Source organism: Enoplosus armatus, chromosome 21, assembly GCF_043641665.1.
Source record: "Enoplosus armatus isolate fEnoArm2 chromosome 21, fEnoArm2.hap1, whole genome shotgun sequence".
In the NCBI taxonomy this organism is placed as follows: domain Eukaryota; kingdom Metazoa; phylum Chordata; class Actinopteri; order Centrarchiformes; family Enoplosidae; genus Enoplosus; species Enoplosus armatus.
In genome coordinates, this window is record NC_092200.1 from 2211672 (window position 1) to 2225543 (window position 13872).

General features: G+C 40.8%; 2 protein-coding genes across 2 annotated transcripts in view; both read right to left on the reverse strand.

Moving 5' to 3' along the window:
- Positions 1-4552: 4552 nt before the first annotated feature.
- LOC139304003 (NLR family CARD domain-containing protein 3-like) overlaps positions 4553-13872 on the reverse strand; it is a 30882-nt gene continuing 21562 nt past the window's right edge. Inside the window, 6 exon segments of the mRNA XM_070927821.1 lie at positions 4553-4649; positions 4752-4934; positions 5436-5609; positions 6503-6676; positions 7176-7349; positions 8244-8420. Coding sequence (XP_070783922.1) covers positions 4553-4649; positions 4752-4934; positions 5436-5609; positions 6503-6676; positions 7176-7349; positions 8244-8420 — 979 coding nt within the window.
- LOC139304005 (protein NLRC3-like) lies at positions 9409-13329 on the reverse strand. Its single transcript, XM_070927823.1, has 4 exons — positions 13199-13329; positions 12701-12933; positions 10768-12520; positions 9409-9586 (listed from the first exon to the last, which is right to left on the reverse strand). Exons 1-4 carry the CDS (start codon positions 13327-13329, stop codon positions 9409-9411), a joined length of 2295 nt encoding a protein of 764 aa, XP_070783924.1.

The window sequence follows — 13872 nt, forward strand, 5'->3', positions numbered from 1 at the left end:
TACAAATGCAAACTTAAATTCTTAAGAAATGAAACTCACCCTGGCTCAGTTCTTACTACAGCCTCACCAGCTTCTGGTGGCTGATTAGAGCAAACGTTAGCAAACGTCTGGATGAATACTGCTCCCTGACTTTATAAGTCTTCTCTGCTGGAGGCTCCGTTACACTAGAGAAAGTTCCTTATGGTCCCGTTGAACTCTCTTTCAGCGATGACGAACAGACGAGCAGAGCGGAGTTTACAGCAGCCATCTACCTGCTGCTGACACAGAATCCATCCCAACACTTCAGCTTCAACTCTCAGCCTTCGGACGCAAAGTAAGAATCACTTCGTTAAAGACACCGTTTGACATGTGGAGAGGATCGATATGTATGTTGAATATGAGCCCAGAGTAAGGAGGCGATTAGCTTAGCTTAGCATGAAGACTGGAAGCAGGGGGGAAACAGCGAGCCTGGCTCTGTCCAAAGTGCAAACACACACCTACCAACACCTGTAAAGCTCAATGAATGTGTATGTACATTATGTACACAGTACATAACCCCACCATAACGTGTCATTTTGAAGGGATTAAATACATGAGACTTAAATGTTAATTAGATAGGCAGAGGTGGAATGTACCTGAGTACATTTACTCAAGTACTGTACTTACTGTAGGTGCAATTACTAGTACTTTCGTTGGCTATTTCCATTTTATGATACTTCTACTCCACTAAATTTCACAGGACAATATTATACTTTTTACTCCACTACATTTACATGTATGTGACAAATATAGTTACTCTGCAAAATGTGTTTTTTTTGTGTACAAAATATATAATTGTTGAAATGAATTATGATGCATTGTTAAAGATGAAGTACCCGTTAACCCGCTAACAGTTTGTATATCACACTACAGTACCTGTAACACTGAGAGCAGCCATTTTCCTGCATTATGAGTACTTTTACTTTTGACACCTTAAGTACATTTTGCTGATAATATTTATGTACTTTTACGCAAGTAAGATTGTGAGTATTTTTGCTTTTATTACTTTTACACAAGTATCTGAATACTTCCTCTATGACAGAGCCAGGCTAGCTGCTTCCCCCCGTTTCCAGTCTTAATGCTAAGCTACGCTAATCGGCTGCTCGCTGTAGCCTCATATTTAGAAATTTCTCATCAATTTGAATCAAAATGTTGAACCATTTCTTGTTTTTCTATTTTCCATTTCAGGAGTTTAAATTTCACCTCTTATTTTAAAATCATTTTCTTTTCAACACGTAATCACGAGCTGAAGATCCTGAGTAGTCCACAACTGTAATAGTTTAGTTGCCATTTTCTGATGAACCTGTAGATGAGTGAGTGTTTGTGGCCTCATGCAGAGCAGATGTCACTTATGCTGAGCTTTGAATGTAATTTCAGACTTGTGTGCGTGCGGACGAGCAGTAAGGGATACGTTCCAAATTTCTAGATTCCGGCTTGAAAACTTACAGTAAGTTCACGTCTCCTTGTTCATGTTACACCAGGATGAACTGTTCTTCAGTCAAACATACGTGATGTCAACATGTTCCAGAGGTTTTGCTGCAGTCAGGAGGAACGAGTCCTTGAAGAGCGGCCACTCGATGGGAAGCGTCACAGCGAGCTTCATCGTTCCAGTCGGATGAGAAGTCTCCTCCTCGAGCTGCTGAAGGAGCTCTGCTTGTAAATCATCAGCCGTCGTGTGATGAAGGTTGTTCGGCAGCACAAAGCTCACAGCCTGTATGCAGAACGGCTGGAGATGGAAATCCAAACTGAGCTTTTGACGTGAAATTTGTGTCTGAATTTTTAAAACTTTTCATTCATCCAGATAACTTCCAGTTCCTTAAAGCGATAATGTGATTATAACACGTTTTGTTTGTAGAAACAAAATGAGACAATACTGATGAGACTGTGGGGGTCAAACGAGAAACGAGCACCAAAAACTCCACGTAGAAGCTTTAAAATGTCCTCACATTGACTTCCATACATTCTTCATTAATTCCAGACTCTTTAAAGCATTTTTCAGTTTCTATACAACGAATTACTTTCAGTATCAGTAAAATGTTCACTGACAACGTATTTCATTAGTTTTCTGCTGAAATATCTGCTTGTAGTGACAACAGTTGTTAAGCTTTGTTATGGTTGTAACCTCAGAGAAAGATGCTGCTCCGGTTTAATACTGAAAACGTGCTTTTGTTTCCGAACCCGAACCACACGAAGACTCTGGATGTGAGTGTCCTGAACACACGCCTGTTTTCACCAGAGTGAAAACTATCTAGTGCCATAAAAACGTGACTCCTCCTCTTTGGTTTCCTGATGCTCATCGTCTTCGAACTGAAATCTCCAGTTTGCTCTCTGGACTTGTCTCGCTGCTTTGGCGCCTGCGTTTCTGCAGCGCTGCAGGATGTTTGAATTGTTTCTCTGTTTATCTGTTGAACGACTCTCTGAGAAATGAGTCTTATTGTTTTTATTCTCCATGAAAATTAGCTATGAAATCACAACAACTTTGGAGTATACCGTCATATATCGAGATTAAATCATATTTTTATGCAGAATTGTCATTTAGTAGTTTATATATATTATATATATTACAATAAAAGAAATGGCTTCTAAATGTTGATTAAAGTTTGGGCTTCATTATCAAATCTTATTTTTCTGGGTTGAAAACTAACAGATGATGTATAATACATTGTTAGACACAGTTCTTCTGTGTTGTTCACATGTTGTCTGTTTTCTAATACTTGATAATATATAATACATAGAATCATAGATGTGTTATTTACCTGTATGTACACATTGCTTGTGTCTGTTCTTTGTTTTAGGAACATCTGTGAATATTTAAGAATCAGTCTTGAAGGCATTAGTGATGAATTCAGAAAGAAGGCATGACAGTGATTCTGATTAACTGTCAGGGTTCCCCTGCATCCTTGTAAAACCTGGAACACCTGGAAATCTTCAATGCTGATTTCTTGTCATGGAAAAGACCCAGACATTCACCAAAATGTTCCAGACAAGAAAAAGCTTCATAACGTACAGTAACTATAATCAGGTTGCATCTGAGTGTTTGAGTGTTTTGTTGGTGGGGGTCCCAGTGGGACTGAAACTGTAACTGTGCATCACGACCTTCCTCCGTTTTTATGACACGTTTTAAGTGTGTTTGTCTTTCAGGAAGTCTGTTTCACAAAGCTTCTGCCCGTCGCTGTGAGGCAATAAAGTTTTTGAAATCTGATTTGAATCATGGTCACTTCATTTATTGACTCAAATAATCAGGTATCACATTATTAAGTTAATCAGTTCAAATGTTGATTATAGATGAATTATTTTTGTAACATTTACAACATGACAGGTATTTGATTTATTTCTCCTTTTAGACTCAGAGGAAGGTTTTGATTTTTGTTGACATGATTTAAGTCTTTATATGAAATGAATAAAATCATTTATGTTTAAACTAAACACATTTGTATGTCCGGTCTTCTTGAGTTCAGACTTTGAAGGTTACTTCCAAAACATCTGAAAATATTTAAACATCAAAATTATAATAAAAATATGTAAAACAAACAATAAAACCCACCACAATGTACATCAAGAGACATAACACCTGCCGTACATCAGGCCATCATCATCATCATCATCATCCGACCCCATCATCAGTGGTTTAAACCAGTTTTTTCTTGTTGCGATTCCTCCGTCAGTCGCAGCTGGACGAAGCTCTCCTCTCCACTCGACCTCCCAGTGACATTTCCCAGTCTGAGCCTCTCAACGCAACCACCGTCCTGATCACTCTGACGGAGGTCACAGCTTCCATCTGATGAGAGAAGAAGACAGACAGCAGAAGTCATAAACCAGTGTTTACAGAGACTCCCTGCATCAGCTGTCAGTCAGTGATGCAGCACATCCAGCATGAAGACCAGCAGGGACCTCAGTCCTGCTCAGACCAGAAGTGGAGCGGCTGTGCAGCGTAGCCAGCTTCCTCTCAGCTCTCATGTTAACGTATTGGAGTGAACACACTGAGCTGACTTTGGCCATCGAGTCTGTTGACTCTGCAGATTCACTGCAGTACACAGAGTCCCTGAACGCATCATTACTGCAGAAACAGAGAGATATTCACTGCTCACTTTAATGATGGATTTACTGCTGTCAGGGTCCAGAGCTGTTAAAAACCAGAGTCTCAGTCACATTTCAACATTTCATCTACTTTTGAAATGTTACATGACAAATATGTAAATATGGAGTCTGCTATAAAAATATTTGGACAAAACAAGAGACAAGTGGACAGATATATATATGATGTTAAAGGTCCTACATGTTCATACAAAGACTGAGCAGCGAAACGTCAGCTGTGATTACTGGACTTCAGCAGAGGTTCTGGTCTGGACAAAGACCTCATGGTTACTAAATGTAACCGTGGTTCTTTGAAATAAGAGCCGGTGATTTGCAGGCTTCAGTCAGACTGATCTCAGAGCTGTGACAAAGATGAACTGATCAGTGTTTAGTGTTGAAATGAGAGAACAAACAGTCTGAGATCAGATTTGAGATCAGTCGTCTTCACGTCAACTCATGATCACAACGAGCTTCTGGCTCATCTGATTGGCTGGCTGTTCTCTCTCTCTCTGTCTTTCTGTCCAATCCTGAAGCCTGTCACCATTCTCCTCTCACAGCTTCACTGAGAAGGTTGGAGGTTTACAGGAAATACTGATACTAACTGTGTTTAGTACAATACTGCTGACACCAGCATGGACTGACTCAGACCCTCTACTGACCTCAGAGTCTCCAGAGTCTCCAGTCTACAGTGTGGACTCTCCACAAGATCAGACAGCAGCTTCACTCCTGAATCCTGCAGCTCGTTGAAGCTCAGCTCCAGCTGTCTCAGATGGAAGGGGTTGGACTTCAGAGCTGAGGCCAGAGAAGCACAGCTGATCTCTGACAAACTGCAGAGACTCAATCTGAATAAAGAATAAATGATGAAGATAAAACTCCATTTATAATCCAATCAGATGTGTTCAGGTTTTAAATGTGCAGCTCAACATTACTATGTCCTAATCAATGAGCTTTTCCCTCAAATGAGTGACTTTGTCATTGTGTTATTGTGGATCATCATGATGTCAGCCTTCTACAGACATCATCCAAATGTCTTTATCATTCAAATTTATCTACTTAAATCAAATATTAGCTCAGAGGATCTTCTGTATTCAGATGTGACCATTTACCAAAAATGATAAACATTAATTTACTTTAACAACTAACAGAGGACATTTTCTACAGTTTCTTTCAGAAACAGAAGTCTGTTGTGACTGCAGACTAAATTTAGGACAAGACACATGAAAATATGAAGAAAAGGACATTTACAACTTTATGGATGTAAGTTATGTATGAACAGGAATTAGGTTCAACTGTTAATGAAACATATCAGATCTACAATAGTAACAGAGGGTCAGTGAACTGACCTCAGAGTCTCCAGTCTACAGTGTGGACTCTTCAGTCCATCAGACAGCAGCTTCACTCCTGAATCCTGCAGCTTGTTGTAGTTCAGCTCCAGCTCTCTCAGATGGGAGGGGTTGGACTTCAGAGCTGAGGCCAGAGAAGCACAGCTGGTCTCTGACAACCTGCAGTCTCTCAATCTGGATAAAGAATAAATGATGTCACTTTAGAAGACAATGTTCCTGCTTGAAATCATTCAGTGTTTAATAATCTGTTCAGAGCTGAAGAAGGTTTAGAATGTAGAAGTTTAGAAAATGGAAACTCCAAACACCTGAACCCAACAGGACGCAGGTTCAAAGCTGTCAAATTCAAAAAGTGAAACAGAGCTCTCATTAATATTAATGACAACGTGCTGCTGCTTCAATAAAGACGCAGTGACTTCACCTCTTAAACTCTGCCAGCTCCACCAGTGGCTCCATCTATACAAACTCATGTTGTGCAGCCAAACACAAATAAAAACCCACAGAAACTGATTTAAGATTCACTCAAGATCCCAAAGTTTACAAAGAGGACAAATATGTCAGGATGAATTTTGAGGAAATGACAAGAAAATACATCTACACTATTTCTTTAAGGAATAATGGAGTCATAGAATCAAAGCATCTTCAGTTCAAACTATTCAGTCAGTATAAGCATCACATAGCTTCATACAGATGTTGGAAAAAGAAATTACTGAATATATTTGTTATTGTCTGACTGTTGAAACAGATGATTTATTTATTCACTGTATTTATGATTTTGTTATTATCATTTAATTAAAGAACATGACATTTAAGATGAAAATCAGGTGTTTCAGAGGTCCAGAGTGAATTATCCAGTGTAGATGTTTCTTGTTATATTAAGGTTTTAAATGTGCAGCTCAACATTGCTCTGCCACAGTCAATGGACTAAACCACAGAAGAAGAAAATAGACTTCAGCATGAAGATACTCAGTGTGGATCAGTATAATATCAGCCTTATGTCTGCAGTTTAGTGTCACCACAACTTTCACATCATATTAATCTCAGCACACAAGTAAAACATGGTGTCTGACCTCAGAGTCTCCAGTCTACAGTGTGGACTCTCCAGTCCATCAGACAGCAGCTTCACTCCTGAATCCTGCAGCTTGTTGTAGTTCAGGTCCAGCTCTCTCAGATGGGAGGGGTTGGACTTCAGAGCTGAGGCCAGAGAAGCACAGCTGGTCTCTGACAACCTGCAGAGACTCAATCTGAAGGAAGAATAAATGATGAAGATAAAAATCCATTTATAATCCAATCAGATGTGTTCAGGTTCTAAATGTGCAGCTCAACATTACTATGTCCTAATCAATGAGCTTTTCCCTCAAATGAGTGACTTTGTCATTGTGTTATTGTGGATCATCATGATGTCAGCCTTCTACAGACATCATCTAAATGTCTTTATCATTCAAATTTATCTACTTAAATCAAATATTAGTTCAGAGGATCTTCTGTATTCAGATGTGACCATTTACCAAAAGTGATAAACATTAATTGACTTTAACAACTAACAGAGGACATTTTCTACAGTTTCCTTCAGAAACAGAAGTCTGTTGTGACTGCTGACTAAATTTAGGACAAGAAACATGAAAATATGAAGAAAAGAACATTTAAAACTTTATGGATGTAAGTTATGTATGAACATGAATTACGTTCAACTGTTAATGAAACATATCAGATCTACAATAGTAACAGAGTCAATGAACTGACCTCAGAGTCTCCAGTGTACAGTGTGGACTCTCCAGTCCATCAGACAGCAGCTTCACTCCTGAATCCTGCAGCTCGTTGTCAGTCAGGTCCAGCTCTCTCAGATGGGAGGGGTTGGACTTCAGAGCTGAGGCCAGAGAAGCACAGCTGGTCTCTGACAAACTGCAGTCTCTCAATCTGAATAAAGAATAAATGATGTCACTTTAGAAGACAATGTTCCTGCTTGAAATCATTCAGTGTTTAATAATCTGTTCAGAGCTGAAGAAGGTTTAGAATGTAGAAGTTTAGAAAATGGAAACTCCAAACACCTGAACCCAACAGGATGCAGGTTCAAAACTGTCAAATACAAAAAGTGAAACAGAGCTCTCATTAATATTAATGACAACGTGCTGCTGCTTCAATAAAGACGCAGTGACTTCACCTCTTAAACTCTGCCAGCTCCACCAGTGGCTCCATCTATACAAACTCATGTTGTGCAGCCAAACACAAATAAAAACCCACAGAAACTGATTTAAGATTCCACTCAAGATCCCAAAGTTTACAAAGAGGACAAATATGTCAGGATGAATTTTGAGGAAATGACAAGAAAATACATCTACACTATTTCTTTAAGGAATAATGGAGTCATAGAATCAAAGCATCTTCAGTTCAAACTATTCAGTCAGTATAAGCATCACATAGCTTCATACAGATGTTGGAAAAAGAAAATACTGAATATATTAGTTATTGTCTGACTGTTGAAACAGATGATTTATTTATTCACTGTATTTATGATTTTGTTATTATCATTTAATTAAAGAACATGACATTTAAGATGAAAATCAGGTGTTTCAGAGGTCCAGAGTGAATTATCCAGTGTAGATGTTTCTTGTTATATTAAGGTTTTAAATGTGCAGCTCAACATTGCTCTGCCACAGTCAATGGACTAAACCACAGAAGAAGAAAATAGACTTCAGCATGAAGATACTCAGTGTGGATCAGTATAATATCAGCCTTATGTCTGCAGTTTAGTGTCACCACAACTTTCACATCATATTAATCTCAGCACACAAGTAAAACATGGTGTCTGACCTCAGAGCCTCCAGTCTACAGTGTGGACTCTCCAGAAAACCACACAGCAGCTTCACTCCTGAATCCTGCAGCTTGTTGTTGTGGTTCAGGTCCAGCTCTCTCAGATGGGAGGGGTTGGACTTCAGAGCTGAGGCCAGAGAAGCACAGCTGGTCTCTGACAAACTGCAGAGACTCAATCTGAATAAAGAATAAATGATGAAGATAAAACTCCACTTATAATCCAATCAGATGTGTTCAAGTTTTAAACGTGCAGCTCAACATTACTATGTCCTAATCAATGAGCTTTTCCCTCAAATGAGTGACTTTGTGTTATTGTGGATCATCATGATGTCAGCCTTCTACAGACATCATCCAAATGTCAGCACAACATTCATACACCTATTCATGTCAACACAGATTAATAACATGCTGCTGATCTCAGTCAAGTCTGGAATCACAGGAGAAATATCAAATCAGACAAGTTACAGGCCATTTAGTACCAAACTCCCTCTGAGTTATTATTCCTCCACTGAAACACTGTCAAACACAAAGTACTTACTTGATATGTGTAACTCAGACTGCTGAAGCCTCATATTAGTTTAAGCAGAACTTTAGAAGTCATTTCAACACAGAACAAGACTGTGGATTTTGTCCTCCATCTTGTAACATCGGAGTCAGGTTATAAATGGATTGCTTCTCAGACACCAATAACTCTTTGAATGTACATTTGGGCACGTGAGTTCTGTACTGAGATAGACTTCAACAAATATGAATCTGTCCTTGAAGACAAAGATGTTTTTGGTGCAGACTATTTATTTGGTTTTTGTTGTAATCTAAATGTCTTTTGCTTCAAATTTGATGATTTGTTAGAGAGCAGAATTTTTTTAAAAACTATATACAGTCTGTTGTTGCTCTCATCAGTTCTTCAACAACATTCATATCCCTCACACACTCAACAGCCTCATCAGTACTGACATCATCTTCACTGGACCACAATGTGAGCCTATGGAAGCTGAAAAACTGTCCTGTCAAACATGTCCTTTCTTTACTTTTCATTACTCTATAAATTCCTTCAGATTTGTGCAAAGGCAAATCCTGAAAGTTAATTGACCAAACTTTGTAAACCTCAGGCAAGGCTTTGAATTCAATATATACAAAACAACTACATGAGCTACAGTCAGTGAACTCACTTCAGAGTCTCCAGTCTACAGTTTTGGCTCTCCAGTCCAGCAGACAGCAGCTTCACTCCTGAATCCTGCAGCTTGTTGTTACTCAGCTCCAGCTCTCTCAGATGGGAGGGGTTGGACTTCAGAGCTGAGGCCACAACTTCACAGTGAGTCTCTGAGATTCCACAGCCAGAAAGTCTGAAATGACACACATATTACAAAATATGTTATAATGAAAGAGGACACTTTATATTTACTTCATCAAAACAGGTTCTGTCACCAAATGACATCAAATCCATTAACATTTGCTTTTTGATGTGGAAAGCAAATGTTAATAGATCAGCTAATCTTATCTCACTGTGTAATGAATCTCAACCGTCAATGGGGAAACTATCACACTCCTCAGTTGGTCGGAGACAAACCTATCTAGGGCTTATAGGGCTGGGCCCACTTTGCTGCCGTCCAGCCAAAAGATGTCAAGAGTAAAAAAAGAATGTAAAGAATCAAAACTAATTAAAAGTCTATTCAGAAAAAATGTCTTATGTAAGAAAGGTAAAGTAGAACATTTAATTCGAGCTGGATTTTTTTGGTCCATTTTCTTTAAGAAGGGGGTTTGGTATCCCCTTACATCCCTCATGATCACTATGAAACTGTTACGAACAAAATGATAATAATTGCATGAAAGAAATTCTCAAGGACTTCAGAAATCAACCTTTTTTGCACTCACAGCATTTGAAACAGCTCAAGACAAAATACAACTGACATATTTTTTGCAATAAACAAGTGGAACCAGGGCAGGAACTTCACAGGGGCCGTGACGGCCATGGCCTCCATGCCCCCCTCAGTTTGGCCTTATGCCCCTCAGATGATGATATGCCCTGCTGCCACAGGTGATTTAGCTGTTTTCTCCTCTGCCTCTTTCTTGTCAATACAGTTTTTAGACACCAGTGTCTTTTGTTGAGATTCTGAATTCTTATTGGGCAACATAAAGTAAAACGCTGCGCACATTACCAGTGGTGGGTTTATTTATGACGATAGTTTGACACTAGCACCAGCCAACCAGGAGACTGCTAATGCAAACCAAACATTTCCAACTGCTGCAACTTCACATTAAAATCATTTAACTGGCGAAACACAAGTTGACTTTTATTATGAAGTAGTCACAGGAAATGCAATGTGTTTGTTAGTGAGATTAGCCTGACTGCTACCGCCGATCAGTGATAAATATTGCAGGGAGAAATGGAACAAGAAGGAACAGCCACAGTGAGATATTTGATGAACTATATTAAGAATAATAAGAATTTGATAGTGTGTGTATATCTGATGAACGAAGCTGCTCATCTACACTGATTTATAATGTTAATCACATCTGGACTTACCGAGCCTTTCTGCAGTTCCTCACAGCTGGAATCAGTCTCCGTCGTCCCTCCACTGATGTGTTGTACTTCTTCAGGTCAAACTCATCCAGAACCTCCTCTGACATCTGCAGCATGTAGGCCAGAGCTGAGCAGTGGATCTCAGAGAGCCCCTTCATTGATCTGTTCTCTGACTTCAGGAACACTTGGATCTCCTGATGGGCTGAGTGGTCGTTCATCTCCATCAGACAGTGGAAGATGTTGATGCTTCTGTCAGGAGAGATATCATCACTGTTCATCTCCTTCAGGTTGTTGATGGCTCTCTGGATGGTTTCTGGACTGTTGTCTGTCCGACCCAGCAGGCCTCCTAAGAGTCTCTGGTTGGACTCCAGAGAGAGGCCATGAAGGAAGCGGACAAACAGGTCCAGGTGGCCATTTTTACTCCTCAGGGATTTCATCATGGCTTTCCTCAGGAAGACATCCAGCACCTCTGTGTTCCTGTTGGTGTAACAGTGGAACACGTAGACGGCAGCCAGAAACTCCTGAATGCTCAGATGAACAAAGCAGTAGACTGTTTTCTGGAAGATCACACACTCTCTTTTGAAGATCTCTGTACAAACTCCTGAGTACACCGAGGCCTCTGTGACATCAAGACCACACTGCTCCAGGTCTTCTTGGTAGAACATGATGTTTCCTTTCTCCAGATGTTCAAACGCCAGCCTCCCCAGCTTCAGAAGAACCTCCCTGTCAGCCTCCGTCAGCTCCTGTGGACTCGTCTCATGTCCCTCATCATACTTCTGCTTCTTCCTCTTTGTCTGAACCAGCAGGAAGTGTGAGTACAGGTCAGTCAGGGTCTTGGGCAGCTCTCCTCTCTGGTCTGTAGTCAACATGCGGTCCAGAACTGTAGCAGTGATCCAGCAGAAGACTGGGATCTGACACATGATGTGGAGGCTCCTGGATGTCTTGACGTGTGAGATGATTCTGCTGGACCGCTCTTCATCACTGGATCTCCTCCTGAAGTACTCCTCCTTCTGGGCGTCAGTGAAGCCTCGTACTTCTGTTACCCTGTCGACACATGTAGGAGGGATCTGATTGGCTGCCGCAGGTCTGGAAGTTATCCAGACGAGAGCCGAGGGAAGCAGATTCCCCTCGATGAGGTTTGTCAGCAGCACGTTGACTGATGACTTCTGCGTGACATCAGACACAACCTCGTTGTTGTGGAAATCCAATGACGGTCTGCTTTCATCCAGGCCGTCAAAGATGAACAAGAGTTGACAGACAGCGAGCTTCTCTGCTGTGACCTTCTGTAATGTTGGATGGAAAACATGGAGCAGCGTGAGAAGACTGTACCGCTGGTCTTTGATCAAGTTCAGCTCCCTGAACGAAAGCAGAACCACCAGACCGACGTCTTGGTTTTCCGAGCCCTCTGCCCAGTCCAGAGTGAACTTCTGCACTGAGAAGGTTTTTCCAACGCCAGCGACACCGTTGGTCAGAACCACTCTGATGTGTCTCTGTTGGCCAGGTAAGGCTTTAAAGATGTCGTGGCACTTGATCGGAGCGTCGTGGAGGGTCTCCGTCTTGGAAGCCGTCTCAAGCTGCCTCACCTCATGTTGGGTATTAACCTCTTCACTCTGTCCCTCTGTGATGTAGAGCTCAGTGTAGATCCTGTTGAGGAGGGTTCCACTTCCTGTTTCATCACTTCCTTCAGTCACACGTTCACATCTCCTCCTCAGACTGATCTTATGTTCATCTAAAACCTCCTGCAGACCACTATCTGCTGGAAGAGAAAAAAATATTCAGAGATTAAAGTGAGAGCGAGAATCTGGATAATAAAAATGTCTTTGAATTTATGATATTCATAATCATATTAAATGCACTCATAACACAACAAATATCCATCTAATAAATGAGAGTCCTTCAGACACAATGACATCAGCAGACAGATGTACAGTCTTACTGTGTACAGTGCTGGTCTGACTGGCTGTCTGCAGTCCAGATCTTGTTCTGGATCTTTCTCCACACTGGGGACAGGAGGAGTCTCCTGATGAAGCAGACTGGTCCCAGTATGAGGTGATGCATCGTCTGCAGAACCAGTGTCCACAGCTGGTAGAGACTGGATCCTTCAGGCCGTCCTGACACAAAGCACAGCAGGACGGCTGCTCCTCCACAGGAACACTTCCCTCTGTCTTTCTGGGAGTTTAAGGAAAATCACTCAGATCATAAGTCAAACTGTTTGTTTTTCCCGTGCCGTCCAGAAGGTGTTAACCGTCTGCATGAATCCATGTGAATGCAGCATTAATCCAACATACAACATCAAGGCTACAAACAACCCATAATGCAACACTGCGTAGGGGTCTGATTATATCTGGTGTTGTTGTCTTATATCTGGGCCAATACAATCACATAGTGGTAATGATATAAATATATAAACTGAAGTTAGTAGCAGTTCTCTTACTGTGTGTCTGAGGGTCCAGGTTCATCACTGAAGTTTACAGGAAACTCTTTAGACCGGTCACTCTTCAAAGACAGACAGCTGGGTCCTGGAGACTCTGCTCTGTCCTCCTCTTCCTCCACACAAACACTCATCTTCTGCACTTCAGAGGGCGTTGAGGCAAATACGCAGTGCATACAAGACGTACAAAATGAAGATGAGGATGACAAACAGGTGAAACAAGATGCAGAGGAGGAGCCTCATTTATAAAACGGACCTACGATCAACTTTGATCTAAGTATGACTTAAGCAGAAAACCACGTAACCAAGTAGTTATTTCTAAAACCTTACTTTGACGTGGAAATGGTCTTATCTCTAAGCAAACTCTAGACTTGACTTCAGTAATGTTCCTGCTGGTTATGTAGGGGTACTGCAGTTTGGGACGCACATGTGCCCAAGCCGATATTCTATAAATAGTGTTGAATTAGAAAGCAGTAACCATGGCTGTTCCTAACTAAACCCTCATCTGTGCTATAAAGGGGAAAGGCAATGTACTTGATGTATTTTTAAATTAATTAGAGATTTATAGATCACAGGTGCAGAAGTTGCAAATGGGCTTCTTAGAACATGTGTAAGTGAGGTTTTTCATGCTCAGGATCTTTTATGAATCGAACGTTAGCACGCCGTCGGAAATGATC

Bases quoted from the DNA above. Each gene is read 5' to 3' on its own strand.
- LOC139304005 (XM_070927823.1), bottom strand. From the start codon at position 13,329: ATGAGTGTTTGTGTGGAGGAAGAGGAGGACAGAGCAGAGTCTCCAGGA. The intron at 12,934-13,198 runs GTAAGAGAACTG...TTAAACTCCCAG, and splicing joins CCTGGACCCTCAGACACACA to AAAGACAGAGGGAAGTGTTC. The intron at 9,587-10,767 runs GTAAGTCCAGAT...GTGTCATTTCAG, and splicing joins AGGAACTGCAGAAAGGCTCG to ACTTTCTGGCTGTGGAATCT.